This window comes from Coccidioides immitis (genome assembly GCF_000149335.2).
Source record: "Coccidioides immitis RS genomic scaffold supercont3.6, whole genome shotgun sequence".
NCBI lineage: Eukaryota > Fungi > Ascomycota > Eurotiomycetes > Onygenales > Onygenaceae > Coccidioides > Coccidioides immitis.
This window is the reverse complement of record NW_004504312.1, coordinates 820,886-848,298: the sequence shown is the minus strand read 5'-3', so window position 1 is coordinate 848,298 and position 27,413 is coordinate 820,886. Positions and strand designations below refer to the sequence as shown.

Sequence of the window (27,413 nt, the reverse complement as noted above, 5' to 3'; positions counted from 1 at the left end):
AAACTCAATCTTCAGGGGGGTCGATCATCGGTTTGTGCATCTGCTGGCAGTCTTGCGTCTTGCCAAGTTTTCGACTTCTTACTCGACGAGCCGAGTCGAATTCTCCGCAGACTCAGGATTTCGCTTAGCTTTGTAAGTCTGCACGCTGGATAGCGTTGGGTAAGAAACAAACGACAATTAACTACCCAAGGCACCCATTGAGTGCTTCAAGCGGTATCTGGCAGCAAACGATTTCTTCCACGACGAATCCATCTTTTTCTTTTTTTTTTTTTTTTTTTTTCATCCGGCCTCTGGGAAGAAATCGAGGGGATTGATGGGTATCTACGGAGTACGGAGCACGAAGTACAATGTTGAATGAGTTCGCAGGACAAAAGTTTCAGCGACGAAGCGAAGTGCCGGCACCCGTTCTCGGCTCCGACAACTTTCTGGTGTGGGTGTCTGTCACTTTGATTGGCTGTACTCCGGGAGATGTGCACAGACGAACACGCCAGGCGGGATGAGCCGTCCGAGATTTGGGGCAATGCTTAATTTGACTCACTCGCTAGCTTCGTTGGCCAATTGAAAATTCCCAACGGCTGGGATGGTGATCCTTGGAGCGGAAAAGGGTCGTAGCACTGTTTCTTCGAGTTGACACGAAAGCTGGAGACTTAGATAACAGATATGTCAAATGATAAATATAAAATTATACGCGGCTGCGTCTTGTCACTAGTAGCATAGGAGATATGCATCGAAACCTACTGGACACGGTACATGTTGTTATCCAGGGTTTGAGACGAAGGCCTTGGGTACTAAGGTGGGAACCCGGACGGGCTAGCTAATTCCGCAAGTGACCTCAAAAAAATCGAAGCAAACAAAACGGTGCTGTCAGTAAGGTTTGTATCGTTTATCTTTATGCCGCTTTTCTTTCCGTGTTTCCTTATTCCTCGAGTGTTTCCCGTCCTGAGCTTGTGAATCCGGGCGGGTCTTGACTTTGGGCTCGTCTGCAGATTTTGTGTCACTCTGTATGATCATCTCGCTGTCTTCTCTCCATAATCGTACATGGCCATCTTCTCCACAGGTGAAGACAGTCTGAGACTGCGGCAAGTTAGAATGTATGCTTATCAGGCAGCAAATGAACTGCGTATTCGGAGGGATAATTATGATTTGCTCGGAACCTGACTAACCTGACTGTCCAATAACATGGAACGAACGATTTCTTCACCGTGTGCGCCTGGCAGTCGCCAAACCTTTGCCTGATCAAAGTGAAACTCTGGTGAGGCGACAATAGGTACCAAGTTAAGTGTTTGCTCCCTAGTTTACGCAAACGAGGTTAGACGAGCTGAGAACACAGGCCTGTAACTCAAAGGCCAAAGCATCCCAGAATGTGCTGTTTAATTACCTGGTGCTTCCCACAGCGGCATATACCCCTCCATCAACCAAAATGTCCACAGCATAATCACAATGTAATGCAGAGCGAAGATCACCGAACTGAATAGGAGCAGGCTCCACTATGTTTTCATCAGGATCGTTAAATGGGTGGATTGAGAAGACTTCATCATGGCTGAGGGCATAAATGGCCTTATCTCCAATGAACCCGGCATGATGAATCGATCCATGGTTGATGACCTGCAGCAGTGCGTCGTCTTCCTCTGCGATCGTGGTATTGTAGACACTAACAAGGCCATCAGTGCTTCCAGAGAGAAGCACATCGTTGCGGGTAGGATGGTAACACAGCTAACAAGGAAAAGGACCCCGACCGGAGAGTATTTAGTGACAATTTTCATTAGGGCCTGCAGGGGCCACGGCCTCCTGCCTTTGTAAACAGTGACGCAGGAATGGAGTTGACACACCTCGGTTATATCATCATTGTGGCTCTCTACATATTGCATGCGAGGTTGACCCGGTGATCTAAGGTCCCTGAGATTGGACGGTTAGCAGGTCCGCCGCTGCAGTGTTGCCGTGTGACAGAGCAAACATCCCACAACTTGGATGAGGTTCCTTCATCCACGGACGGAATGAAATCCTTGATAGGAAAGTCAGGGAGTGATCAGAAACTGAGTACTCTTACCAGAAAGAGAGTGCTGCTTGCGCAGATACCAATTCGCTACCTGCAACTATGCTGTATATTGCTGGGTTACATGCGAGTGAAAGAAGAGCGGGTCTCTTATCTATAAGATGCCGGGCTTGATCAGCACTTGGAAACAAACAAGAATTATCTCTATAACCACGGAAAAGATTCAGATGACCCGGACAAAAGCAATAAGTTTACGCTGCATCGATCAAGGATTGCTGGGGCTCAAGAGAACACAAAACAACCAACCCACCATTTCCGGTCAAAAAAACGGAAACAGCGCCGTGATTCATCGCCCTACTATCCCATAGCCTTACGGTTCCATCCCTCCCTGAAGTAGCCAGCAGGGGACCGGCTTCGGAAATGGCTCCATCAACCGCGCATAAACAAGTGACCCCGCCATTGCTTCCGGAGTGAACATCCGTGACCACTCCATCGGGTAGGAGTTTCAAAGTCTGCCGATCAAAACGCCGCAGCGAGTTATCTGATGAGATGGCAGCCAACGCATCACTGCCACTCCGGCATAGGGAATAGATATAGCTCCCTGCTGGCAAAGATAGAGAACCCTGGCCCTGTTGACGCAGCAAGTTGAAAGATGCTGAGGCTACCATGAGTGGAACCCAAGTATGTTGAGATTTGTTTGTGTACCAGGAGAATATGAATGGATTGCTTGGTATCAAGACCAAGCCGTCGTCAGTGAAGTCCCGTGCGAATCATCTCGCTGTCAGTGAAAAAAAAAAAAATACATGTTGTGATCTGGCACTAGTAAGTTTACCTGAAATCTGAATACAGAATGCAATACCTAGCCTGTACTCTGTACCACCATTCTATGTTACCTGGAGCATGTATGGAGTGTGTATGGATGGTACTCTATAACTGATGTTCATGTGTCTTAATAGACACACATGCAAAAAGTGTTCCACTTCCATCCTCAACTTGATGCATCATGTCTATCAAATGTACGTATTTTGATGATTGCTGGGGACAGATGATCGCTTGGCTTGGTGTAGGTGATAGAAGAGAATGGAGTTCTGCGGCCACTACTTCAAGTCCAGGGTTATTCCCAAGATTTAATGGACAGATGAAGCCCAAAAGTAAAAAATGAACGTGAGTGCTCCAGAAAGCCAAGATTCAACATTGGCCAACAGAAACCGATGTCAAAACTTGCCCTGTTACCGCAAGGCATGGGAACGCGCTAGTGAGTACATTACATTACGCAATACTAGTACTATATTACAAGGCTGTGTATGGAGTACAGAGTACTCCGTACAAAAGTACGTTCTCCATTTGGATGCGCAGAGGGGTGGCTCTGTGCTTTTCATGGCAAAAGGATCCTTTGGAAGGATCTTTACCTGGAGGGTCTACCCTGCGAAGGAGCTTTCACTTCTAATAAAGCAATATTCAATGCATTATTACATGCATGTAGAGAGTATGTGCGCAAAGGGACCCCTCCATCCGTCCTACATACACGCACCCCGTGCATGGCAGGCATTTTCCGCCACCCTTTGGAATGTTCTTGGAGGCTTCGATGACGAACCAACCTCCACACGCGCTTACCTAATCAACGCCAATGCCAAGAGCCGCCGGCGGCTCATGCAGCGCGCCCTCAACTATGATTGGTGACCGATCTCGCGGGACGCGTGAAGGAGGATGGATCAGCGGAGGATGAATCATGCCTGTCCGCTCGCTTGTGGCGGGATGCACAACGGATGAACGAACACATAACACCTGGAGCTAAGGTTCGCCTTGTCTCCCATGGAGTTTCAGCGTGGACCTCCTCCGCTTATTGCGAAGGGATACAGTGAACTCTCACTTGCTCTCGGGCCGGTGCCAGGTGGACAGGTTGTCGCGGTAACTCCAGATGGCTGGCTGAACGACGTGTCCCTCCGCTCATAATCTGCCAGAGACATGTACTACTCCATGGGGCCCAACAGGTTTTGTCGGTTCCTCGGCAGTTAGGTTTGTATGTACGGGGCACATACAATCTCGACACCATTCTGAAATCTGAAACCTCTCCGCTCAAGAAATTGATCATGCTGCATGCTTATTGAAGTGTCAACTCGACATCATTGAATCCACCGAGGCGACTTAAAGTGGGGATGTTAGGGAAATGGTTTAAAAACGACTGTGTTGTTCTCGTCCCAACCAGCTAACTCCCCTGTCACTGCAAAAAAGCTCACTTCACTGCGGCTGACGATCAACCACAAACTAATCACCGAGGCGCCGAATCAAAGCTCCTCACGTTTCATCCTTGCATACCCAACCATTAATATCATGTGCCCCGCAAGTCAAGAGGAACAGCATGGATGGCTCAAGCTTGCAACGCCACACCCAAAATTTCATGCGGAGTCGTTCCTTCTCGTATGGATGCAGAGAGCCAGCAACGAGCAGGTATCTCTCTGCTTCGTACATACATATATGTACGTACACTAACTCGAAACACAAGCCGGTTCGCATCATACTTGCATGAACAAGGTATTGAACGTCCCTATGTGCCGTTTCGCCCGTTTCTATAGCTAGTCTGAAGGTCGAGGGTACGAGGAGTTGGGCAGTCATCCGTGGAGCGCGAAAGTCCGCCTTGATCTACGTTGCACGGCACCCGATCCCCGATGCAAGGGCCAGAGTGTCAGGGTCCAATGCAGTATCGGCTCCAACCCTGGAAACGCTTCACTTCACGCTTTGGGCAAGACGTATGAACACACCTAACATACATCCAAATTTGAGTCATTGGCACAGTAGCAGGGATCCATATTGCAGATGCAAATCTACTGTTCGTATGTGCTCTGCGAGATGAAGCGCATATCCCCGCTTGCACCTCTGACATTGGAAATGCAATCACTACCAATAAGGAGGCGAACTGCGAATGGGTATGTAAGCTCATGCCACGATGAAGAAGTCATTGGCGCAGCTCAACAATCCACAAGCAAACATTGTGAAGCCAATTCGTCCCCTTTTTGGTGTCACCCACTGTGTCGTGGCCCTCCCCCAACCCTCGATAATTGAGCCGTACCAAAAGGCTCGTACCACAAGGAGAGCTGGGTAGTCTTATCGCAAACAAGACTTGTTGGACAGAGGCATCACCACGATTGTGACAGGAGACGAGAGAAGCCGACGAAGCAAAAAGTGAGAAAAGCAACGGACGTATGGAGGATGCACCGAGTCAACCTGTTCTTCCCCCCCCCCCCCCCCCCCCCCCCCCTTTTTTTTTTTTTTTTTTTTTTTTTTTTTGGTCCCTTTAACTCATCGCAAATGCTCACCGCTGGTTACCTGCGCCGTTAGAAATAGGAGAAAATTCCAGCTATAGCAAAGCCACTGCGAAAATATCGCCCCTGGAACCTTGTTGAGCATGGATGTTCCACTTGCAGGATGCAGGGATGGATCTGACCAAGTTAGCGAATGGGGATGATCCGTATGTATGTAAATCCAAACATACATACATACAATGAAGATGCCGTCCTTCAATGGTTGATGAAGTCTTCTTGTCTTCATGGCGATTCGGCGCTGCTCCTCGACCCCTTGGTGTGAGGTCCTCAAGAAAGCAACTCTCGCGAGCTGAACAGTCCTAAAATCAGAGAAGTAAATAACGAACTCAATAACTTACATACATCGTCAACACTTGGACGGCAGCAGAACCGTATCCCTGCTTTGCTTCAGGGTCTCACCCATGCCAAAACTGCTCCTTCGTCAGCTCTCGCTAGCTGCTTTGAGTTTGACATGATCGGATTTTATTTCGTGCTTCTCCTCTCACATACGCCACCAAGGCTGACACATCATCAATAAGCCCATTCGAATCAATGAGTTTGTGCGCTGGAGTTCTGCAGGCCATGAAGAACACACCCGACTTTCGTATGCGTTGCACGCCTGCCATACATACACAATACACATGCAAGTACATCGTACTGATGGCGTATTTGTCGGTAATTCTCTCTTGGCTCCGTAATTAATGACTCCCTTCCACTGTGGGCTATTATCATGCAGGCCGAAATGGTAATGCGCATTGATTGGACTTCACTCCGCAATACCGCCCATTCACCCATGGTACTGAAAGGACCAGTATTATCCTTTCCACGTCTCCGCCCGCAACCATTCCGTTGGGACCGTACATGGCGGGAGCTAGACGGTATTCGGCATGTGAACGCCTAGAAGCCTTGTGTTTCATTCAGCCTGTTTGCCTGTCCTCATACCTTGGATTTTAGTTGCCGCAATGCAGGCGAGTGGAACCGAAATGTTTGGTCATGCCGTTGGGGACAACATGTCGATTGACTCCATACGCCGTACTCCAAACGGACTCCTGCTCACTCGTCGAGCAGGCGAAGTACCTGATCTTCCCAGATTCCTACTTCTGGCTGCTGCATCAGTTCATGCATATCTCTTGGTGAAATCCTCTGAACGTCGTGCTATTGGCTCTTTGCAAAGAAGGTTCTCATTAGGGAAAAGCGAAGAGATCTTGCGACTCCGTATTGGCAGACTCGCTGGGTAAAGGTCTCGTCGCTTGAGCCGTCAACCCAGGATGTAAGGAACTTCCTGAATTTCGCATCGACGAAGGATTATCGGCTCGATCCCAAACAATAGTCACCAGGCATGTATCGGTACTTCCTACTTGGTTAGAGTTTGCCGCCCGATTTGCCAGCCGCTTTTCGCGATAATTTCAATGTACGAAATAAAGCCTAAGCTAAAAACCGACGCCAAACTAGCAAGTTAACCCACCACTAGCGAGCACCAGTCCTTTTTTTATGTTCAGTTCCTTGATTCATGCTTTTTATTTTTATTTTTATTTTTTTCCCCCCTTTACGGATTTAATTCCAACTAATCCACCGACTAGTGAAGGTTAGGGGTTGTCCCGAGGTTACCTCGTTCCACCGTGCTACTAGGCGTGAGTATCCGGGAATTACATTCGCATTTCTTTGGGTCTGAAGATCGGAATCAGGAGCCAGGAATAATAACTTATTGTTCCCCAGGTACCCTTTCGCGTTTGGAAACTTAACAGTGCAGGCGTGGAGTTATCCTAGTCGGTTTCCGTATAATAGGGCTTAACTCGCCGTAGTGTACCAGACATTGTAACGGAGAATCACCCGTCGTTCGGTTGACCCAAAACCGGTTGCTTTTCTATATATTAAACTTGCTGCGTTTGTTCTCGCCTCTTGAAAAAATTGGTCCATGGGGTGAAGCTATCAGATCTTGATTACACCTTGTACCTGATGTGTTGTAAGATGCTCGCTGCTGGCCCCTAAGAGACAGGCACAGCCCACTGGGCAAGAGTCAATGCCCTTTTTTTTATCGTCAGGCACTGCCGCCTTTTGCCCTAATGTCCCCATTCCCCCTTGTTCGTGTATCTTGATATATCCCTGCGCATCCGTCAGGTCCCTGCAACTCGGCACATCGTCACCAAAAACACCATCAGGCTGCCCTAGCGTGTATCTTATACCCACATAAATGCTCATCAGTTAAAAGGCATTCCTGTCCACAGCATGTTCTGTGCAATGCCCAGTGTTGATCGATGTGAAAAAGATTTAACTTACGACAAAAGAAAAACAGGGCTTGCATTCCTCTGCATAACATAACAGGCTGGCTGCATTTTGATGGTGGTCTCTCCTCCATCTTTTAACTCTACATATTTTCTTTGGGCTCCACCAGGTCACGTCCGCGTCCGCATCCGCATCCCTCTCCCACTTTTTTATATACCCTTCGCTTTGGCGGTCGAGATTAACATTTGGCAACCATCCTTCCGGTGTGCCCCTGTCCCTCTTCCTTTTCTCCCGAAAGCCATTGGGGACATTGAAATCACAACGCCTGGAAGGGGACCAGGGAGCAGGGAATCGGAAAGTAATTGTTTGTGTTTCTTGTTGGTAACCCGACCTTGCAGATGTCGTATTATTGTATTGTCAGCTGACTTTGCCTGCATATCTTTCTGGACCCTTTTTTTACCCTTTTCAAAAAATTCCCCCCGGCCTTTTGCCCGTTACGTTCTTTTTGAATTGCAGGGACTCCTCTGCCTCTCTTCCCAGTGCCGGTTGTTCTCCACTTACTCAGCCCAGCTGGCACGATTCAGAGGCGTCGAGAACATGGACATATCATTCTTGGCGGGTGTTCCTCGCCAAAATCAAACCGAGGAAAGACGCACATCTGACAATGGCATTCCGCCGGTGCCGCGGGGGACTCAATTGTGAGCTGACCCTCTCTCTCTGGCTTTTTCCCCCCGCCTCCTCCTCGGTCGCCAGCAAATGTGGCGACTCCAACCAAGACTTGCAAAGACATCTTGCAAATGCTAGTATGACGGTGCTAACCTGGGAATTATGGGTTTAGGTCGCGCGAACTTGAAGACTATCCAACTTACCTGGAGAATGGACGCTGGTATCATGGCTATCGACGAGGACAGTACATGTTTCCCTGTGATGAGCTGGAGCAAGACCGCCTGGACCTATTTCACAAGCTTCTCCGCGTAGCCAGACACGAGAAACTTCACTCTGCCCCGATAAGGATTCCGAACCGGGCATCTTCGGGCGATCCGGGGCCTCGAATTCTTGACCTTGGTTGCGGGACGGGGATCGTACGTAACTCCGCCCCGCATGCATGCTTTCCGTCATGATTGCTGACCAGTTTGCCTCGAGACAGTGGGCCATGGACATGGCAAGAGCGTATCCGCAAGCACAGGTGCTGGGAGTCGACCTGGCACCTATCCAACCGTCAAACCCACCGTCAAACTGCACCTTTTACTCACCGCGAGATTACGAGAGCCCATGGCTTCTGGGCGAAGACTCCTGGGACTTCATTCACCTGCAGATGGGATGCGGCAGCGTCACGGACTGGAAGAATGTGTATCAGAAGATCATAGCACACTTGAGACCCGGGACCGGATATTTTGAGCAGGTTGAGATCGATTTCGAAATGCGGACTGACGGATTCACTCTCGGGCCCAACCACCCACTTTCTGTCTGGTATCGACTCCTGAAAGAGGCCACTGAGGCTGGGAAGAGACCAATTGCCTTTGACCGCAGGACGATTTCGCGATTGGAAAGCGCCGGCTTTGTAGACATCACCCACGATGCGGTACCGTTGCCGCTCAGCATGTGGGGAACAGACCATGACTCAATGGAAATAGGGAAATGGTATAGCCTTGCATTTTCCGAGAGCGCGCTGCCACTCCTTTGGGCACCACTCAGTCGAATGAAAAACATGTCATTTGATGATATCATGCGTTTGGCTCAGCAAGCAAAAGTGGAGGCGTACAAGAAGGATATAAGGGCATACAATGTCCTTCATATCTTTACAGCAAGGAAACCAACGTAATTGCCAGGCCACGCTTAGCCTGTTCGGCAGACTAGAAGAAATCTAGTCCCAGAATGGCCACCGACCCCCTGCTCGGGAAATTGGTGGAATTGGCTCTCCGTCGCACCCGTCCCTTCTTCCGAATCAGTCCTAATCCAATGGTTCTCTTTTGCGTCGCCAGTTGACCGGTCACGCCCAGCCATAAAACGCAGATTTATGGTATATTCGGCTCGAGATGTTCTGGTAGCCTTTGCTTGACTTAGGCATGGGAACAGCTGGCCAAGTTTGCCGCAGAGTTCTCTTCCAGAATATAGAGTCAACCATCGTCAGTTCGATTAGACTGATTTTATGAAATGCCCCGTTGCGATTTGGCCGGTCGCTGTCGATATTCTCCGTGTATTCGTTTGCCGAGTCGCCCTTATACTCGAAGCTGCATGGATATCACTTGCTCTGGGTACGGATCTCGCCAGTTACTTCATGTCTCCGAGACTTTAGGAGCCCCAGTAATACATCGCCTGGAAAGACGATATTCTGGGCCAATAGGTATCAAAGAAACGGCCAATGGCGTCTTTTGGTAAGGCAGATCTAAAAGTCGGTTCAGCTGATCTCGTTTAATAGCTCACCTCTGCCAAAATCTTCCTAGTCCTTTCGTCCAACTTCTTAGACAAAGCATCTGTCCTGTTTTATCTACAGTACTTTTGACTTTTTAATCTTCTGTCATACCTACTAAACCTTTGTTTGTTGTGCAGATATGCCTCATTTTGCATGGTGCTTAGGAAAAGGTCAAAAGAGCATCTAAAAGAATAAAAAAATGTTGGGATTGATCTCTTTGTCTCTTTAAAGATTCGCTTTATTTGTGATCAACGTTTTTTCCTACTTTTAAACTCTTCATTATTATTACTTTGCATTTTTACTCCTATTGTCCGCCATGATATGATGTCGCTATTCTGGGCCTATTTTTCCTGACATGACTTCCGTTGCCATGACTAGCATTATACCCATTAGCAAATATTGTTGTGGATCCAAAGATCTTTGGCATAACCCGTGTGTGATTTCCATTTTGCATCTCTGGCTATATACATGATTGAATGCCCCAGTTTCTTGTCTCATTTTTGATATGTTTTGATATTTTGGGGTTTGGCTAGAGATACTCTGCTCTTGATGTCTGGTAAACTAGGAATTAATAGATAGTATCAGGTGTGATATGTTCCTTTTTGAAGATTTAAGTTCTCTGAGCCAAATATGCGTCTTTGGAGAAGTGAGGGATGGCATGACGTCGGGTTAAACTTGGAACAGTGATCTCGTTATCTTTTCCTGGAACCATCCAGTCGGGGAACAAGGAGCCCCCTTTCCGATAGGATTCGTCCCGACAGTCTGGCTCTTGCTCTCGGTCCCTTCCCTGATACGGACATCGATGAACTCAAAACAATGCCCGACCCATTCTCTCGGGACAGCTTATATTGCTCCAACCGAAGGAGGTACACGTGTATTGTGCTGGGTTACACAGGGATATGGTGGTATCGAGGGGTCGGCGAAAGCTGTGTGTTTCTTCGCTGGTCTGAGCCCGCGGCACTCGGGGAATTGGATATCGATCCTTCACCCTTTTTTTTTTCTTTTTTGTCACGTCTTCAACTCCTAGTTTGGACACGAGTTGGCGCAAATGCCCTGTCCTATCGGAAGTCCCCGACAAATTTATCATCCGGTAAACTGCGCACTTCCGTTTTAGCCTTAGCTAAGGAAGCTAAACATTGCTTTTGTGTTTTGCTGGGGATCCGAACTTTTCCAGGAATACGGAGTAGCCACTTATTTAATCCGTGGCTCTGATATTCTCCGCTTCCAATCATTCGTCTACCTCCGGCGACCCCGATTTGATCCCCTCGAGACGCCGTTGGCAACAGCACTACCCCGACGACTGTCGGTATCATCGAAATTCTCACTCGTGTTCCCACTATTCATCCACTCTCTTCCTGCCGCGGGGCTTTTCTTTCTCATTGTCCCCGGCCCGATAGCCACAACATCATTTTCGCTTTCGCTGTCCGAAATATCAAGTAAGACTGGCATTCGAAATGCTTCCACCCCATCCTCGTCTACCTCCCCTTTGACGGGTTCGATTGTTAACACATCTGGTTCCTCGTCTTCCAGATCTAATCGGCGCTGGTGAACTTCCTCAGCAGGGTGAATATCGTACTCGTCCTCGCGCTCAACGTATATCACGTTCTCTTCGACTTCCTGAAAGTCAGGGGCCAGTGCAGACCATTTCTGTGGCGTCACGATCGACCAGGTGTAGATACAACCGGATTCTAAGCCGCACGCCGCGACCATGGGCCTACTCGGATGCCATTCTACAACCCCAAGTTCCTCCTTCGGACCTTCGAGAATTTTGACAAGGGAGCCATGGCTACGCTCCCAAACGTAGATGTCATGGTTCATGAACGTTGAAGCGGTGACAAACTCTCCGGTTGCGGAAAATGCTACGTGATTCCAGCTTAATCTGTTCACCACATCTTGGAACTTGTGCTCGATCTCGAGTTTGATAGCTGACGGGTCCAGGCTGACGCCTAACTGGGAAAGATCTGGCATTAAGATCGTTCGGATTACTCTGTCCGAACTGTTTACGAGGAGATCACGTCCATTGCTAGCAAGGCGGAGGAGAATCACAACTCCGTTGCAGAGACGAGTCGAATGGATCGTTTTGCACGTTTGTGTTTCGATGATATTGATCCAGCCCTTGGAGCTTCCCGCCAATATATGGTTTCCTAGTGCAGTAAATATTGTAACGCACGTCGATTGCTTGGCGTCTTGGGCGGCTTGCTTTGCAGCTGTCGCAGGATCCACGTTCTCCACGTTCGGCCGTAAAGGTGCCGATGGAAGGATACGCTTCACGGGTTTAGGCGAACTAATATCCACCAGGACTGGGTGGTCTTCGAATAAGGATGCGACGAAAAGCCAGCTAAACTCGTCGTCAGCTTATATGTTCCAGGCTATCGAAATTTAGTCCACATACTGATTAAAAGGATGGAGCTCCGCGATGTAAACCGGCGCCTCGAATCTCACAGTTCTAACCCTTGAGCCGTCTTTCATATCCCAAAGCACACATTTCCAATCTTGGGAAGAGCTCAAGAGGTATCTCCCACATCGCGACCAACTAGTGTATAGGTATTAGCTTTTTTTCCGATACTCCTTGTAGCTATAACGTAGCAATACCTTAACGACTGGATCTGTTTACTGTGTCCTCGTAGCTTCCTAGCAACACCGTTTGTTTCCACGTCAAAGATCACTATCGTGCCATCCACCTGAATAAAAGACTGTTAATCGGAATTCGCACTAAGGTGAGGGACGAGCAATCCTCACCCGGCCGGACGCAAGAAAATCGCCTTTCCCGTTAAAGCGGAGACATGTCGCATGCCCACTACCTAGAATTCCTCCAGTTAGCTTCCTGGAGTGGAGATATGAAACAGCAAAACTGTAGAATCAGGCCGTACGGAGTGTTCCTGTCAAAGAATCGGGGTAATCCTGAGCTAAAGCGAAAGGATCAATGAGAGCGAGATTCATGGCGGTTTCCGGCAGTAGGATAAAGCATTTATATCCTGGATAACGATATATAAAATGGTTGCAAGGGGGATCAAAGAAATGAAATGAAAAGAAAAAGAAAAAAAAAGAAAAGAAAAAGGGAGGGCTATTTGACAGAATCCATCTTGGATTAGTTTGCTGGACGAGTTGCAGGTGAAGAGCTTCAAAGCACCCAGGACTACCATATTCGTGGGGAAGCGTCGATTTGACGCGCTAGTCCGAAAAGGTGAGTCCGACCGCAGGCTGACCAATCAGCGCCCACGAGGCTCCCCGCCAATGTGGCTGGTGGCCCGGAGTAAGGCACGCTTAATCAGCTTTCCAGTGAGGCTAGGCTCGAAAGCGAAAAACTCGAGCTAAAGCCCAGCGCAGGTCGCAAGTGAGGCAAGACTCAGACAAACCTCCTTTCATCAACATCCCCCGTCCTCTCACCAACCACAACGACACGGAGATATCGCGTTCTGTATCGTGATATATCTTTTGGCATTTGCGGAATCTGTTCCATCGGCGATTTTGCTCGTCCACGGCTCGACGTCGCGTCCTTGGCGAGTTCGAGAGGGTTTTCAGGCCGCCCTCGTGGCACGGTCTGCCAGAAGGCCGGCAGCAGGCCCAACATCGCGGTCATCGGCTTCATTATCGTGAAGCGCCTGTCCTTAACGTCCGTTTACACGCCTTAATTGGCTTGGTCTTGGAGAATCACTTTTGTTGGCGCCGCTTACCTTCGCTTGTGTTGTTTTGAGATCCTGACCTTCTCTATCTTTCTCTGCCATCCCGATAGCGCGACCTTCCTCACGCAACATCATGGCTTCCGTAAAATTTCCGTTCTCTAAGGCGCCTTTGCGCACCATCAAAGAGATCCAGTTTGGTCTTCTCTCCCCAGAAGAAATCAAACGGATGAGTGTGGTTCACGTTGAATATCCGGAGACGATGGTTAGCCTATCCTACCCCAAACAGACAAACCTCCAGTGGCGCAATGCTAACGTAATATGAACTCCAGGATGAAGCAAGACAGCGCCCTAGAGAGAAAGGTCTGAATGATCCGCGACTTGGTACTATCGATCGAAATTGGCGTTGCGCGACCTGTGAAGAGGGTATCAACGACTGCCCAGGTCATTTTGGTCATATTGAACTGTCCACACCGGTCTTCCATATTGGTAAGTGCTTCACATCGCCGGCATCCTAGATCTGGCGGATCACTGATGTTTCGTAAATAGGTTTCTTGACCAAGATCAAGAAGCTCTTGGAGACTGTTTGCCACAACTGTGGAAAGATCAAGGCCAACACGGTTAGTCATCCCTTCTGGGATGGCAAAATCTGAACTGGCGATCATTGCTGACATGTTTCTCTTCATTCAGAGTGACCAGAAATACTTAGATGCTCTCCGTTTCCGCGACCCCAAGAGGCGCTTTGATGCAATCTGGCGGCTCTCGAAAGACGTCCTTATCTGCGAAGCTGATCCTCCTCCCGATGACGACGACCCATTCGGCAAAGAAAGTTCAAAGATCGTCAAGGGCCACGGTGGATGCGGAAATGCGCAACCCCAGATCCGAAAGGAAGGTATCAGCCTTGTTGGAACTTGGAAGCCGAACAAAATGCGAGACATGATGGATGACACGGATATTCAGCAGCCTGAGAAGAAGCAAATCACTCCGCAGATGGCTCTAAATATATTCAGGAATGTCTCGGAGGAGGATGTTCGAATCTTGGGTCTAAGTAACGACTATGCGAGACCCGAGTGGATGGTCATCACTGTTCTTCCAGTACCTCCACCTCCAGTTCGCCCAAGCGTCCTTGTTGGTGGAAGCTCTGGAGGGCAGCGCGGCGAAGACGACCTGACCTACAAGCTGGCAGAAATAATTCGCGCTAACCAAAACGTCACTCGTTGCGAGCAAGAAGGATCTCCTGAGCATGTCGTTCGCGAATTTGAGTCGCTGCTACAGTACCACGTCGCAACATACATGGATAACGATATTGCTGGGCAACCGCAAGCTATGCAAAAATCAAACAGGCCAGTCAAGGCTATACGCGGTCGTCTAAAGGGGAAAGAAGGACGACTTCGTCAAAACTTAATGGGTAAACGTGTCGACTTTTCAGCACGTACCGTTATCACTGGTGACCCTAATCTGTCTTTGGATGAAGTCGGTGTTCCTGTCAGCATTGCACAGACTTTGACTTATCCGGAAGTTGTCACCCCCTACAATATTAATAAACTAGGCCAGCTAGTTGATAATGGGCCTGATGTTCATCCCGGAGCGCGTTATGTGATTCGCAGTTCCGGGGAGCGCATTGATCTACGGCACCACAAGGGCGGCGGTGGGCGGAATTTCTTGCAATGGGGCTGGAGAGTTGAGCGCCATCTCATGGACGGAGATGTCATCTTGTTCAATCGACAGCCCTCTCTACACAAGGAATCCATGATGGCTCACCGCGTTCGAGTTATGCCGTACTCGACGTTTCGCTTGAACTTATCCGTCACAACTCCATATAACGCCGATTTTGACGGTGATGAAATGAACTTGCACGTCCCACAAAGTGAAGAAGCGCGCGCAGAGCTTAACCAGCTATGTTTGGTTCCATTGAATATTGTTTCGCCGCAGCGAAACGGTCCGTTGATGGGTATCGTCCAGGATACACTCTGTGGTATTTACAAAATCTGCCGTCGTGATGTCTTCTTGACCAAAGAGCAAGTCATGAATATGATGCTCTGGGTTCCTGAGTGGGATGGTGTGCTGCCGCAACCTGCAATTCTTAAACCACGCCCGAGATGGACCGGTAAACAAATGATTAGTATGGTGCTACCATCTGGTCTTAATCTTTTACGCGTGGATCGGGATAAAGTGCCCTTAGCCGAAAAGTTTTCACCATTGACCGATACGGGCCTGCTGGTACATGGGGGTGAACTCATGTATGGAATGTTCTCCAAGAAAACAGTGGGCGCGACTGGCGGCGGTATTATCCATACGATCTACAACGAATATGGCCCTGAGGTTTGTATGAACTTCTTTAATGGCGCTCAAACCGTGGTAAACTATTGGCTTCTGCACAATGGATTCAGCATTGGTATTGGTGATACAATTCCCGATCTTGCTACCATCCAAAAAATCGAAGAAGCGGTGCGAATTAGAAAGGAAGAAGTGGATTCCATTACTCTCAGCGCGACAGAGAACACACTCGAACCTCTTCCTGGTATGAGCGTTCGAGAGACGTTTGAAAGCAAAGTTTCTCGTGCTCTCAACAATGCTCGTGATGAAGCAGGTACCGAAACCGAAAAGAGCCTGAAGGATTTGAACAACGCAGTGCAAATGGCACGTTCTGGTTCAAAGGGTTCGACGATCAATATATCCCAGATGACAGCCGTTGTGGGACAACAGTCCGTGGAAGGAAAACGTATCCCTTTCGGGTTCAAATATCGCACTTTGCCCCATTTCACGAAGGACGATTACTCACCAGAATCGCGTGGCTTTGTTGAAAACTCTTATCTTCGTGGTTTGACACCTACCGAGTTTTTCTTCCACGCCATGGCCGGTCGTGAAGGTCTTATCGATACCGCTGTCAAGACAGCCGAGACCGGTTACATCCAGCGAAAGCTTGTTAAGGCATTGGAAGAAGTTATGGTCAAGTATGATGGTACTGTCCGCAATTCACTAGGAGATGTCATCCAATTCCTCTACGGTGAAGATGGTCTCGATGGAGCATTCATTGAGAACCAACGTGTTGACGTTATCAGATGCTCTGATGAACAATTCCGCAATAGATTCCGTATTGACCTTATGGATCCGGAAAACTCTCTGTCCCCTGAACTTCTCGAGCAAGCTACAGAGATCACCGGTGATATGGAAGTGCAAAGATACCTTGATGAAGAATGGGAGCAATTGCAAAAGGACCGGGCCTTTTTGCGTTCTGTTGCAAAAGAGGATGAAGAGATGATGCAGTTGCCGATCAATGTTCAGCGAATTCTAGAGTCGGCGAAGACTACATTCAGGATTCGTGAAGGCACGATCAGTGACTTACACCCTGCAGACGTCATTCCTCAGGTACAAGGACTACTTGACCGCTTGGTTGTGGTCCGTGGCGACGACGTTATATCAAAGGAGGCACAAGAAAACGCTACATTGCTTTTCAAAGCTCAACTTCGTTCTCGATTAGCGTTCAAGCGTTTAGTTGTGGAATACTCGTTGAACAAGCTTGCCTTTCAGCATGTCCTTGGCGCCATTGAAAGTCGATTCGCGAAAGCAGCGGCAAACCCGGGCGAAATGGTCGGTGTCTTGGCGGCGCAATCTATTGGAGAGCCGGCAACGCAAATGACATTGAATACTTTCCATTTTGCTGGTGTTTCTTCGAAGAACGTTACTCTAGGTGTTCCTCGTCTGAAGGAAATTCTCAATGTCGCCACCCATATCAAAACCCCGTCGATGACCGTGTATCAAGATCCTGCACGTGCAATGGACAAAGAATCCGCCAAGCAACTCCGTAGTGTTGTCGAGCATACAAACCTAAGATCCGTGACAGAGGCAACCGAAATCTACTATGACCCTGACATTCAGTCAACAGTCATTGAAGCTGATCGTGATATGGTTGAATCATACTTCATTATCCCTGAGGATGTTATGGATGATTTATCTCGGCAATCCAAATGGCTGCTCCGTATCATTCTGAGCCGACCTAAACTCCTGGATAAGGGTCTCACTGTCCAAGATGTGGCTATGAAAATCAAGGAGTCCTACCCTCAAGATATTGCGGTCATTTTCAGTGACAACAACGCTGACGAACAAGTCATTCGGATTCGTCAAATCCAAGATCCCAAGCAGGATGAAGAGGATGATGATGACACTGAATATGATGTAACGCTAAAGAAACTTGAAGCTCATTTACTTGATACACTTACTCTACGTGGTGTGGCGGGAGTTGAGCGTGCGTTCATTAATGAGAAATCTCGAGTTCGTACCCTTGAGGATGGATCTCTTTACAAGAACAGTGAAGATCCACAATGTAAGGAATGGGTCCTTGAAACCAGCGGATCTGCCCTCGGCGATGTTCTAGCTATCCCAGGAGTCGATGCTACTCGAACATATTCCAACCAGTTCGTTGAGATTCTCGAGGTATTTGGAATCGAGGCAACCCGAACCGCCCTCCTGCGAGAATTGACCCAAGTGCTTGCGTTCGATGGTTCATATGTCAACCATCGTCACTTGGCTCTGCTCTGCGATGTCATGACTTCGAGAGGATTCCTCATGGCTGTCACAAGACATGGTATCAACCGTGCGGACACCGGAGCATTGATGAGGTGTTCTTTCGAAGAAACTGTTGAAATCCTGCTCGATGCAGCAGCATTCGCCGAGCTTGATGATTGTCGAGGTGTTTCGGAGAATCTTATCCTGGGTCAAATGGCACCTGCTGGTACTGGTGAATTTGACGTTTACCTCGACCAGAATATGCTTATGGGGGTTGTGTCCAACAATGCTGGATTAGTCACCATGGGTAACGTCGACAAAGGTTTGATTTCCGATGGAGCGGCAACGCAGTACGATAGTGGTTCGCCAATGCAAGAGAATATGTATATCAGCTCGCCTGATCCAGATTCTCAGTTCTCTCCAATCGGGCAAACCGGGTCTGAAACTCCAGCTGGATTTACTGAGTATCAACCGCCAGGATTCGGTGGCTTCAGCCCGGCTGGAGCGAGAAGTCCTGGTGGCTACTCGCCGACCAGCCCTTTCAATACCAGCCCAACATCCCCTGGATATTCTCCTTCCTCGGGTTACTCTCCAACCTCCCCCGGCATGAGCATTACCAGCCCACGGTACATGACATCTCCCGGGTTCTCTCCAGCGAGCCCTACCTTTGCGCCCACCTCCCCAGCGTATTCTCCGACTTCTCCTGGCTATGGACAGGCTCAGTCACCCACCTCCCCTTCATACTCGCCTACTTCTCCCGGGTTCTCTCCAACTTCTCCAAGCTACAGCCCAACGTCACCAAGTTTCAGTCCAGCTTCTCCCGCCTTCAGCCCTACTTCACCTAGCTACAGCCCTACGAGCCCTGCTCTTGGCGGTGCTACTGGCAGACACCTTTCCCCAACTTCACCCACCTCGCCGAAATATACCCCCACTTCACCTGGTTGGTCACCTACCAGCCCAGAAGCGTATTCACCAACTTCTCCCAATTTTGCTGGTTCCCCGACTTCTCCAGGTGGTCCTACTTCTCCAGGCTATAGCCCAACATCTCCCACCTTCAACCCGACGTAAGTTTAAGAGTCAACGAAATTTGAATATGACATACTTAATGAGTTCGCAGGTCTCCCCGCCAGTAGACTCGAAGCTCGAGCTATTTAGCTTTTGGTTCTCGATATGCTCCTATCCGCCTACGACCCCAAAGTATCGTTGTACCACCACTTGCTTTTGTTTAGTACTGGGCACATTGAAACGCATTTTATCGACCTATTTTTGCTGTTGGTTGGTTATATTTCTTTTCACTATCTGGCGCTTCTGTATAGGATATGTAACCCCCCCTTTTTTAATGGCTTCCCCAAAGAATGACCCGGAAATTGGTTTCAACATGTCTCTAACGTCTGTGTTCCGTTCTTTGCCCCCTTTAACTGATGCTTAAATAATGACGCGGCGGTGTTGGTTGCGGCGAAGCAAGTGAGCACAAAAGATCCTGCGCGCAGGGCTCCGAAAAAAAAAAAAAGGAAAAAAAATATAAAAGGAAAATTTTTTAACTCAGTATTATTTTAGATTGATGGAGGCCACGCGCTCAAGCACAGCAAGGCGTTGGAACTGCTTCAAAAATTTCCTTGGACGCGGTGCCTTTTTGCCTAGTTTTTGAACCGGCAGCTGATCTCGTCTTCTTCTGATGATGTACCTACACCTAACCTGTCCTCCGAGACGGAATCTTAGACATACAAGAATGGATATGCTCCGTATGTGTACTGCTATTGGTCCTAGGACATTTTTTGCGAGCCCGTTCTTCCACTATAGGGTCCAACTCAATACATCCAAAGTACTGCACCAACTAATCTGTACCCTAATGAGCTGAAGTCATTCCTTGCCATACACTATTGTCTGTCGCGCCTCTGGTTTTGCTCGAGCAAAATGATTGTGCACCTTAGCTTTGTGTACGGAGTATAAAGAGACCATTCTAATATTTTTTTCTGGCTCATTATCCTACTGGGCAATTCATGCTCATGATCTTACAGGCAATTGGGAGTTTCCCGGTATACGCAACCAGGAGGGGTATATTACGAAGGGAAGAGCCAGTTACTATTGTGGAATATCGAAAGCATCATAGAGGAATACTTGAAAATGCATCGTTATTATTGTACCGATTCAAACCAACCCCCGCGGGGGGGGATCAATCGATGTCAACGAGGCGATAGGCAATGCTTAAAAAGGGACTGAAAACCAATGAAAACTATCAACATACAGTGGTCGCCAACCATTTAAACCACCGATTCACCGCTGAAATGCTAATCAAAAAAGAAAAGTCTCCAAACACCACCAGCCTTAGAAAGGCTGAATGCCTCTTCTAGAATCTAAAAAGAAGGGGAGTTCTGAATCATGCAAATTGCTGCATACGAGTGGAAAGATCGTCCTTCCCATCTGTATATGCAGTAATATGCTATTAGTTCAACATGGGCATCAATGGCGCCGATTGTTAAGATTCAAATTCTGAATCGGGACCTCTGTGCTATCCGGATCACCTCCGGACTCAGAACCTGACTCCACAATCGACTCCGCCATGTCACCAGAAGCGAGAGAATCCCGTGAAATATAGCTCTCAGCCATTCCGTCAACTTGTTCCTCATCCTCGTACTCATATTGGTCGCTACCATCATCCTCACTCTCTAAATTATCGTCTTCGTCTCGCTCATCGCCATCTTCGTCGCTGTCCGTAACGGAAAAGTCATCGAGATCTCCAGGGCTATCCCTCCAATATCTGAAATCCGTAAAATCCTCGGCGCCTTCTTCGATAAGCAGGCTCACGGGCGGGAAAAAGTGATCTACCAGTTCTCTCATGGAGACATAGCTGCTCCTATATTTATTGAGGCTGAGAAGATCCAAATAAACCTCCGCATCGGAATTTATGGTAAAAATCCTGGTAGACGGGATGTTTACAGATCGATAGCTCAGCGCATCGGTAAGGCGGTTGCCAAACCCGGCGTAGAATGGATTTTGTCGCCCTTTAAAGAGACTTAAGATGTCACGAAGGCAGGCCATTTTGAAGACCTCCGGCTTTCGCAAATAGATTTCACGACGTAGGGCAGCAATAGTGCGATCAGGGCTCATAATAACCGGACCTTTGGGTAGCTTATAGCCCTCCTGAACGATCCCGTTAAGGTATGTTCTTGTGCTGTCTGCTTGGCCAGTTGAGCGGCTTGTTAGGTACATGATGTTGTATCCATTATTCACTATATCTGTATATAGTTTGGCTACGCCGATATGGGTCCAATCGCGACCGATCATGTTGAGGACGTGGCCTAAAGCATCCGACCTAAATCGACGTTAATATCCCAGTAACCATGGTTTGAGGGTGATAACTAACTTTGTAATGGTCCCGTCTATATCGGAAATGACGATAGGTGTCTTGTAATTCCATAAATACATCGTCGCTGGACATGTGGCCCGATTTACCGTAAATGACATTGGGTTAGCTCCGGGCTTAAGATTCAATGCTCTGAGCTGATCGCTTGTCAATCGGAGAGTCTTGGCATAATTGCGAGTTTGGTCGTCAGCTGCAGCGTCACCACCGGGTGTCTGTGGCGGCGTTGGATATCCTCCCTGTGCGTCAGACTGAGAACGGTGATGCCGTTGGTTTGGCATTGCCAAAGTTTGTTCACTATCGCTATGGTACCCGGGTTCTGACGCTGCGTCACCAGCTAAGGGATGGCTATTCGGAAGACTGTTGAATGTTGCGCGACGAGTAGCGGCCTCTTTTGCATCCTCACTACTGTATATCCAAAGATTTCCATGTTCATCAGCGCCTATCAACGCTCCAATATCATAATTTCCTTCCAGCTCCTCCGCGAGAAGCTTGCGAGCAACTAACTCTGCCCGCAAGGCATCCTCATCACTGCTCTTGTATCCTGTCATATCAAGCATCAAGTCCCCAGTTTCGGTCACTTTTGAAGGGATGTTCGAAACTTCAAGTTTCTTCGAGAGCGATATAGCTCTAGAATAAGCCTCTTGAGCCGAGACGGGAGGAGGACTTTGAGATCTTCGCGAATCGGGGGAATCTTTTTCTGGGCTGAACGCGGAAGGAGGTGGAGAAAGGCGCGCTGCGTCGAAATCCGCAGTGGTTCCCGCCCTGAGACGAGTCTGATGCACTTGAGTTTCTATCTCAGAGGATGGCGTTGGAGAGCCGTCCAACCATGGCTGGCATTCATCGAGAGACTTGGACATCGTAGCTAGGATAGCTATCCTCGTGTTAATAACTTGGGGGAAAAGAACCATCCGACCAGAAATGCGTACCTGGATCAGTTTCTGTTCTTAACACTGCGCCTGTAGGGTCAGGCTCAATCTTTCGCGGGCTACTCGGTCTGCTGGAGGAGAGGTCTAGGAATTCGGGCTCGGAGTCGGCTGACATATCTCCGTCGAAGGGAGCATGCTTTGGACTCGCTGCGGGTGACACAACAGGCGACGTTTGTAGCGATTCGGGGACATCGTTGGCAGTCTCGAATACGAAGAATGCCTCCCCTCCTTCCCCGAGCTTCATTGCATAGTCTTGTTTGACGCCGTTTACCCGGAACTCCACCTAACAAAACCATAAGTCTCCTTAATTCCCAGATATGAGGCCATGAGTTCATACCTTCTTCTCGTACGGCCGGAGGAGGGAGAATTTGCCGAATCGCACATGGAAAGGAGAGCACGCCAGCGTTCCTAATCAAGTACCTTAGCTCAACTCACACTTCAACCCGTCATGGAGAAGGTCTCACCATCCTCCTGTTCGATAACGATCACGTCAATAGCTCCACTGAGAGTGGCTGGGTTGATCGAGTTCCATGTCTTTGAGACCGAACCGCTGATACTTCTGACGTACTGCATTACCCCGATGCGCCCGGCTGGAGGGGAATAAGAAAATCACACAAAGCGTAGGGCCGCAACGAGAACTGTTAGGATATCTATGATGAAAACGGCGGTTAGAACGGAGCGATTCGAGAGCAAATTCGTCCAATAGGCCTAGACGCCTCCAAAACGAGGAACGTTTAAGCCCGAGATAGCATGTGACGCAGCTGTCTAGGACGAGAGGAGCATTCTTTAAACACAGCTAGCTAGTCCGGAATAATAAAGATGTTTGGACAAAGAATACAAAGCAAAAGCGCCAGAGGACTTTTAACGACAGGACTTCACGGCGGCGGCTAGACGGTAGATGTTCGCAGGCTGTTGGGGATTCAGAGCGGCGGCGTGATTGATCCACGGCCAGGCCCTTTCGCTGTCGGCCTTTCCGTTCACTGACTAAGCGCCCTGCGGGAGGCGTCATGGTTTCCTGTTCGGGCATAATTATCCGAATCCGGAGACACGATATTCCGTAACACGGGACGGTGTTCTTACGTAATCGTTCCATGGGCCGCAGCAAATCGAAGTTGAAAACCGCTAGGACGAACGAGCAAACATCAATCCAAACCAGCTTCGCGAGGCAGTTGGGGGGGGTTTGGATGCCGGGGATGTATGAACCATTGCGCCTTGTCTCCGACACCTATCCTGGTGTCGTTCCCGGGGTAAAAGCCCAGGGTGTCATGGCCCTGCTCATCGCTGTGTCTATCCTCTGGGCGTTAATATGGTAAGCTCTGAGACTTCAGCCAGCATGGGAGGCTGCTTCTTGTCGCTAATGGAATGTGGTTAGGCTGTCTTACCGCGCTTACCAGGTCTGTGTGACTCCGAATGATGTTCTTGTCGATAAGCTTGGATTAGACATCCCTCCAACCCCAGAGGTGACGCTGGAAGATATCGGTAGTCGAGAGATTCGTATTGCGTGGAAGTATCCAGATTTGCATAATTCGATTCATAAGCATGTCATTCAGGTGAATGGAGTTCGAGGTCCGTACCTTGTGCCTGATTATGGGCGTTCTTAACAGCTAACGGGCAACATTTTCAGTTGGCGAATCGAAACGTTCCGAAACCGCGGTTTCTATTTTAAACCTTCTCCCAGGACATATTTATCATCTTTGCGTTATTGCGATTAGTGCCGCTAATTTTCAGACCTCGAGTGCCGTGCTGCACGTCCGGACGAGTCTCGATCCCTCTCAGAATGAAGGCACCGGTGCCTGTGGTGGGCCGTACATTCAGGCCTATTCGCCTCGACCGTCGTCGCTCGTATCACCATCAGCTCCGATCATGTCGCGAGAACACAGTAGCGGGCCTGCCCAGGCGAAACGCGCCAGCGGTGGAAGAAAAGTCGCAGCTTCAACTTCAGTCCCTGAACATACGTCATCAAATACCCCATGTGATGATGGCAAAGGGACTATCATCGAAGACTCGGAGGAAACTGTTGAACAACTTGCTGGGCGTCTCAAAAACTTGCAGCAGGAAAATGATACTTTAGACAAACAAATATGTCAAGAAGAAAAGGAATATGAATCCTTACTACGGGAACTCGAAGACCAGCGAAATGAGTTACGGCAGCGAGTCAAGGAGAAGGATGAAGCCAGTGGCGATCTTCGGAAACATGTTAATAAACTAGAGAGTGTCAACCGCAGCGTTCAAAGTGAGCGAAGTAAACGGGAGAGGCTGCTTCAACAGAAAGAGGCTGAGAAGAAGAAGCGCTCCGACGATGTTGTACGATGGGACGAAGGAATCTCTGAAATGAGGAAAATGCTGGAAACATTGCAGAATGAAAAAGCACAAATTGAAGATGAGTCAGAGAAACGAATTGCCGAATATCGTACCAAAATCTCCCAAGAGCAAGTGGAAATGAAATCTCTCGAAGATGACATCAAAGTCAAAGGCAGTCGAATCAAGATGTTAGAGGAAGAAAGACGACTCCTCGAGGGTGGAGATAACGAGGAAACTCAGGAGTTAGATCGGCTGGAGAGGGAACGCGATCGACGCTGGGAGGTCAAAATGGCTAATCTACGGGCTCAGTATACTTCCTTGATCAATGTCCACACTCAGGTTTGTGATACAGCCCCTTAAGCTACAGATTTTGAGCTGACTTGGTTCCAGGCTCAGCAACAATACTATGAGGCGCAAGAACGCCTGAAATGGATTACAACCCAACGGTCTAATTCAGCTGTACCCTATGCACCAGTTCCAACCATGGAACTGGATTTGGCGAGGAGGGCAAACTCGTATCGGCGGAATCGTCATCGTAGTTCGCTTACGAGTAATGTCTCTTCCCCTCTTGGCTACCCTGTCGCGGATACGACGTTCCAAAACCCGAGCGGCTACAGGCAGCTCGGGACCGCTTCTCCAACAGTCCCGCCAACCTCTGCCTTCTTCAATATCAACAATGGAATGACCATCCCCGATCCCACCGATCAGATGAGCTCGGTCCGTACCGAACCAAGCAACCCTCCCATGAGCCCACGAGCAGATGCATTGCTCCCCTCCGATTTACTTGGGGATGAAGACCAATCACCTCGATCTCCTCAAGAATCCACTGAATTTCCCACCCTACCCGTTTCAGCTGCCCCTTTTCAGGGTCTTCTCCCTACGTCGCCATCTCCGGTTTCTGGCGGTAGCCATCCTCCTAGCCTCTTTGCAAGTCCCCGTGAAAGTCTGGTTAATCTTCCCGAAAGCGAACGCAAGCCCACTCAACCACCCGTGTCGCATGCGCCATCGGACGCTGCCCAAAGCGCATCACGAAAATTGTCAGGATTGTTCACATTCAATCGGCAGCGCGGTAAAACAATGGCAGATGGGCCCCTCCTGGGCTCCCTCAAGCCTGGACAAAGCCAATCGTTCCCGCGGAATATGGACCAAGATTTTGACCCGATAGGAACCCGTCGTCGACGTTTGAGCTACACAGGTAGCTGGGCAAATCCGATGGCAACACTTTTCCCTCGGAGCTCGACAGCTGTGACTGCCGATAGCTCTTCTGACCGTGTGCCTGCATCGCGAAAAGCCATGATTCCTAGTTTCTTTACAACAGGAAAGTTTTCGTCAACGTTGGGTAAATCCGAGTCCAGCTCCGGGTACAACCAATTCAGCCCCACGCATGATCCTATTGATCCATCAATTTTTGGGGCCGTCCGCCGTGATTCACTATCCCCTAGACCAGCTTCAACCTATTCCTTTGATAAATTTCTCCCTCGGCCTAATTCCGATGCTCAACCATTTGGGTGGCCTCCCTCTGAGATGCACAGGAACAGCCCCCTCAACGTGGATTGGTCTACCCCTGGAGGAGCGTGGTCACGTAGTCAGTCGCGACGTCCCTCGTTCCAACTCGGGTCGTCAAACCATCTTCCGCTAACCATGCCACCGTCGGATATGGATTTTTTGGAGGCACCTTATGAGCCACAGCGGCCAGTACAAGCCCCAATTGGAACCCGGCCTTCCTCATCGCATCGGCCAATGACTCCGAAGCTTAACCCCGCTGCACCCTCTTTCAAAACTCTTTTCAATAAGAAATCTGAGAAGTCAAAGGGTAAAGATCCAGATACTTCAAAAGGGCGTGATGAACCGCAGCTGGAGGACACGTCTCCCGTGGAATCCCGCCGATCAAAGGACGCAAGATCCATTCGCACATCCGCAGCTGAATCGCATGAGTCACTGGAACGTATCTCGTCCGGGGCCCCATCCGAGGCCATCAGTACGAAAGAGTCATTTATCCAAAAGATTACTCGTAAAGGTAGCTCTAGCAAATTTAACATGCCTTGGAAGGATCGAGCTAGTTTGTTTTCCAAAAGGGGCGACTCTGCCACTCAGGTAGACGTGGAGGACGACGGAACGAGTGAAATACAACTCGGAAAAAGCATCGACAGTGCGGTCTCGAGCACGCCATCGGTGGAAAAGTCAAGCAAGAGCGGATTCAACCTCAGTTTCAGACGGAAACTAAAGAAGTCTGAAAGGGCTACAGGCGAGAGCAGCGAGAGGGCCAGTGAGAACGGAGACGACGATGTCTTTGAAGATGTTTGAGGATGTAGCCTGTATAGCATCAAGACAATAGATGTATTTATACGAGGTACTGAGTCCTGAAGTTAATACAAGCATACATATTCTGAATGTCACACATTACTTCATATCTAGAAATATTTAGATACCCGGTTTGAGTACTCTGTAGATGTGAAATTTCTCGACAAAGGTTGTAGCTGCCACTGCTGGGCATCCCTACTCCATAGTGGTCACTGCTCTTAATCCCTTCGTGCATCAAGTTGATCGTTCTCTTATCGATTAGTATTATCGAATTTAATACTTTATGGAATCGCATGTTATTCTTTATAAAATAATTACTTGTGTTCTGCCCTTAAAGCCTGTGGTTCCCGAGTAGCTTGGTATATTCAGAGTTCTGTCTGCCCAAGCTGCTTTGCACCTCCAAACCCAATTTGAAAATCCAATTGTTGGAATGCAAGTCGTGATGTGTTTGGATAATAGTTATTCCG

General features: G+C 48.8%; 12 protein-coding genes across 12 annotated transcripts; 6 read left to right on the top strand and 6 right to left on the bottom strand.

Annotated features, from left to right (window-relative positions):
- Positions 1 to 254: 254 nt before the first annotated feature.
- CIMG_03251 (WD repeat protein) lies at positions 255 to 2,757 on the bottom strand. The gene is made up of 6 exons (XM_001243809.2): positions 2,304 to 2,757; positions 2,048 to 2,147; positions 1,830 to 1,896; positions 1,379 to 1,713; positions 1,164 to 1,290; positions 255 to 1,074 (listed from the first exon to the last, which is right to left on the bottom strand). Exons 1-6 carry the CDS (start codon positions 2,659 to 2,661, stop codon positions 865 to 867), a joined length of 1,197 nt encoding a protein of 398 aa, XP_001243810.2. The 5' UTR covers positions 2,662 to 2,757; the 3' UTR covers positions 255 to 864.
- Positions 2,758 to 3,151: 394 nt separating this feature from the next.
- On the top strand, positions 3,152 to 3,946 carry CIMG_03250 (uncharacterized protein; the record flags this gene model as incomplete). The annotated part of the gene is made up of 3 exons (XM_012358205.1): positions 3,152 to 3,248; positions 3,477 to 3,669; positions 3,853 to 3,946. 3 exons carry the CDS (start codon positions 3,152 to 3,154, stop codon positions 3,944 to 3,946), a joined length of 384 nt encoding a protein of 127 aa, XP_012213628.1.
- Positions 3,947 to 4,356: 410 nt separating this feature from the next.
- Positions 4,357 to 5,093, top strand: CIMG_13695 (uncharacterized protein; the record flags this gene model as incomplete). Its single annotated transcript, XM_004446272.1, has 4 exons — positions 4,357 to 4,441; positions 4,567 to 4,740; positions 4,787 to 4,917; positions 4,944 to 5,093. The coding sequence occupies 4 exons, from the start codon at positions 4,357 to 4,359 to the stop codon at positions 5,091 to 5,093; spliced, it is 540 nt and encodes a 179-aa protein (XP_004446329.1).
- A 255-nt stretch (positions 5,094 to 5,348) lies between these two features.
- Positions 5,349 to 6,087, bottom strand: CIMG_03249 (uncharacterized protein; the record flags this gene model as incomplete). Its single annotated transcript, XM_001243807.2, has 4 exons — positions 5,349 to 5,430; positions 5,484 to 5,612; positions 5,656 to 5,698; positions 5,925 to 6,087. The coding sequence occupies 4 exons, from the start codon at positions 6,085 to 6,087 to the stop codon at positions 5,349 to 5,351; spliced, it is 417 nt and encodes a 138-aa protein (XP_001243808.2).
- A 1,134-nt stretch (positions 6,088 to 7,221) lies between these two features.
- Positions 7,222 to 7,625, bottom strand: CIMG_03248 (uncharacterized protein; the record flags this gene model as incomplete). The annotated part of the gene is made up of 2 exons (XM_001243806.1): positions 7,222 to 7,468; positions 7,570 to 7,625. The coding sequence occupies 2 exons, from the start codon at positions 7,623 to 7,625 to the stop codon at positions 7,222 to 7,224; spliced, it is 303 nt and encodes a 100-aa protein (XP_001243807.1).
- A 348-nt stretch (positions 7,626 to 7,973) lies between these two features.
- CIMG_03247 (methyltransferase LaeA) lies at positions 7,974 to 9,337 on the top strand (the record flags this gene model as incomplete). The annotated part of the gene is made up of 3 exons (XM_001243805.2): positions 7,974 to 8,213; positions 8,354 to 8,597; positions 8,663 to 9,337. The coding sequence occupies exons 1-3, from the start codon at positions 8,113 to 8,115 to the stop codon at positions 9,335 to 9,337; spliced, it is 1,020 nt and encodes a 339-aa protein (XP_001243806.1). The 5' UTR covers positions 7,974 to 8,112.
- A 1,407-nt stretch (positions 9,338 to 10,744) lies between these two features.
- Positions 10,745 to 11,140, top strand: CIMG_13694 (uncharacterized protein; the record flags this gene model as incomplete). The annotated part of the gene is made up of 1 exon (XM_004446271.1): positions 10,745 to 11,140. One exon carries the CDS (start codon positions 10,745 to 10,747, stop codon positions 11,138 to 11,140), a length of 396 nt encoding a protein of 131 aa, XP_004446328.1.
- Positions 11,141 to 11,164: 24 nt separating this feature from the next.
- Positions 11,165 to 12,868, bottom strand: CIMG_03246 (WD repeat protein; the record flags this gene model as incomplete). Its single annotated transcript, XM_001243804.1, has 5 exons — positions 11,165 to 12,266; positions 12,321 to 12,461; positions 12,521 to 12,609; positions 12,668 to 12,729; positions 12,799 to 12,868. The coding sequence occupies 5 exons, from the start codon at positions 12,866 to 12,868 to the stop codon at positions 11,165 to 11,167; spliced, it is 1,464 nt and encodes a 487-aa protein (XP_001243805.1).
- A 269-nt stretch (positions 12,869 to 13,137) lies between these two features.
- CIMG_03245 (uncharacterized protein) lies at positions 13,138 to 13,653 on the bottom strand (the record flags this gene model as incomplete). The annotated part of the gene is made up of 3 exons (XM_001243803.2): positions 13,138 to 13,239; positions 13,320 to 13,535; positions 13,603 to 13,653. 3 exons carry the CDS (start codon positions 13,651 to 13,653, stop codon positions 13,138 to 13,140), a joined length of 369 nt encoding a protein of 122 aa, XP_001243804.2.
- Positions 13,297 to 19,805, top strand: CIMG_03244 (DNA-directed RNA polymerase II largest subunit). The gene is made up of 5 exons (XM_001243802.2): positions 13,297 to 13,813; positions 13,881 to 14,037; positions 14,098 to 14,168; positions 14,239 to 19,118; positions 19,172 to 19,805. Exons 1-5 carry the CDS (start codon positions 13,685 to 13,687, stop codon positions 19,185 to 19,187), a joined length of 5,253 nt encoding a protein of 1,750 aa, XP_001243803.1. The 5' UTR covers positions 13,297 to 13,684; the 3' UTR covers positions 19,188 to 19,805.
- Positions 19,806 to 20,156: 351 nt separating this feature from the next.
- CIMG_03243 (nuclear elongation and deformation protein 1) lies at positions 20,157 to 23,250 on the bottom strand. The gene is made up of 5 exons (XM_001243801.2): positions 22,809 to 23,250; positions 22,682 to 22,752; positions 22,345 to 22,627; positions 21,419 to 22,289; positions 20,157 to 21,367 (listed from the first exon to the last, which is right to left on the bottom strand). The coding sequence occupies exons 1-5, from the start codon at positions 22,915 to 22,917 to the stop codon at positions 20,515 to 20,517; spliced, it is 2,187 nt and encodes a 728-aa protein (XP_001243802.2). The 5' UTR covers positions 22,918 to 23,250; the 3' UTR covers positions 20,157 to 20,514.
- A 252-nt stretch (positions 23,251 to 23,502) lies between these two features.
- On the top strand, positions 23,503 to 27,043 carry CIMG_03242 (fibronectin type III domain-containing protein). The gene is made up of 4 exons (XM_001243800.2): positions 23,503 to 23,653; positions 23,717 to 23,910; positions 23,969 to 24,984; positions 25,036 to 27,043. Exons 1-4 carry the CDS (start codon positions 23,538 to 23,540, stop codon positions 26,947 to 26,949), a joined length of 3,240 nt encoding a protein of 1,079 aa, XP_001243801.2. The 5' UTR covers positions 23,503 to 23,537; the 3' UTR covers positions 26,950 to 27,043.
- Positions 27,044 to 27,413: the final 370 nt, after the last annotated feature.

What these genes read in the sequence shown, in the direction of transcription:
- CIMG_03251 (XM_001243809.2), bottom strand. Translation starts at nt 2,661, where the DNA reads ATGGTAGCCTCAGCATCTTTCAACTTGCTGCGTCAACAGGGCCAGGGT. An exon ending in GCCGCTGTGGGAAGCACCAG is followed by an intron (nt 1,291 to 1,378) that starts GTAATTAAACAG and finishes TGCGTAAACTAG; the next exon opens with GGAGCAAACACTTAACTTGG. An exon ending in CCATGTTATTGGACAGTCAG is followed by an intron (nt 1,075 to 1,163) that starts GTTAGTCAGGTT and finishes AACTTGCCGCAG; the next exon opens with TCTCAGACTGTCTTCACCTG.
- CIMG_03244 (XM_001243802.2), top strand. Translation starts at nt 13,685, where the DNA reads ATGGCTTCCGTAAAATTTCCGTTCTCTAAGGCGCCTTTGCGCACCATC. An exon ending in TTGAATATCCGGAGACGATG is followed by an intron (nt 13,814 to 13,880) that starts GTTAGCCTATCC and finishes TATGAACTCCAG; the next exon opens with GATGAAGCAAGACAGCGCCC. An exon ending in CACACCGGTCTTCCATATTG is followed by an intron (nt 14,038 to 14,097) that starts GTAAGTGCTTCA and finishes TTTCGTAAATAG; the next exon opens with GTTTCTTGACCAAGATCAAG.
- CIMG_03243 (XM_001243801.2), bottom strand. Translation starts at nt 22,917, where the DNA reads ATGCAGTACGTCAGAAGTATCAGCGGTTCGGTCTCAAAGACATGGAAC. An exon ending in CGTTATCGAACAGGAGGATG is followed by an intron (nt 22,753 to 22,808) that starts GTGAGACCTTCT and finishes GTACTTGATTAG; the next exon opens with GAACGCTGGCGTGCTCTCCT. An exon ending in TCCGGCCGTACGAGAAGAAG is followed by an intron (nt 22,628 to 22,681) that starts GTATGAACTCAT and finishes TGGTTTTGTTAG; the next exon opens with GTGGAGTTCCGGGTAAACGG.
- CIMG_03242 (XM_001243800.2), top strand. Translation starts at nt 23,538, where the DNA reads ATGTATGAACCATTGCGCCTTGTCTCCGACACCTATCCTGGTGTCGTT. An exon ending in ATCCTCTGGGCGTTAATATG is followed by an intron (nt 23,654 to 23,716) that starts GTAAGCTCTGAG and finishes GAATGTGGTTAG; the next exon opens with GCTGTCTTACCGCGCTTACC. An exon ending in TGATCAATGTCCACACTCAG is followed by an intron (nt 24,985 to 25,035) that starts GTTTGTGATACA and finishes ACTTGGTTCCAG; the next exon opens with GCTCAGCAACAATACTATGA.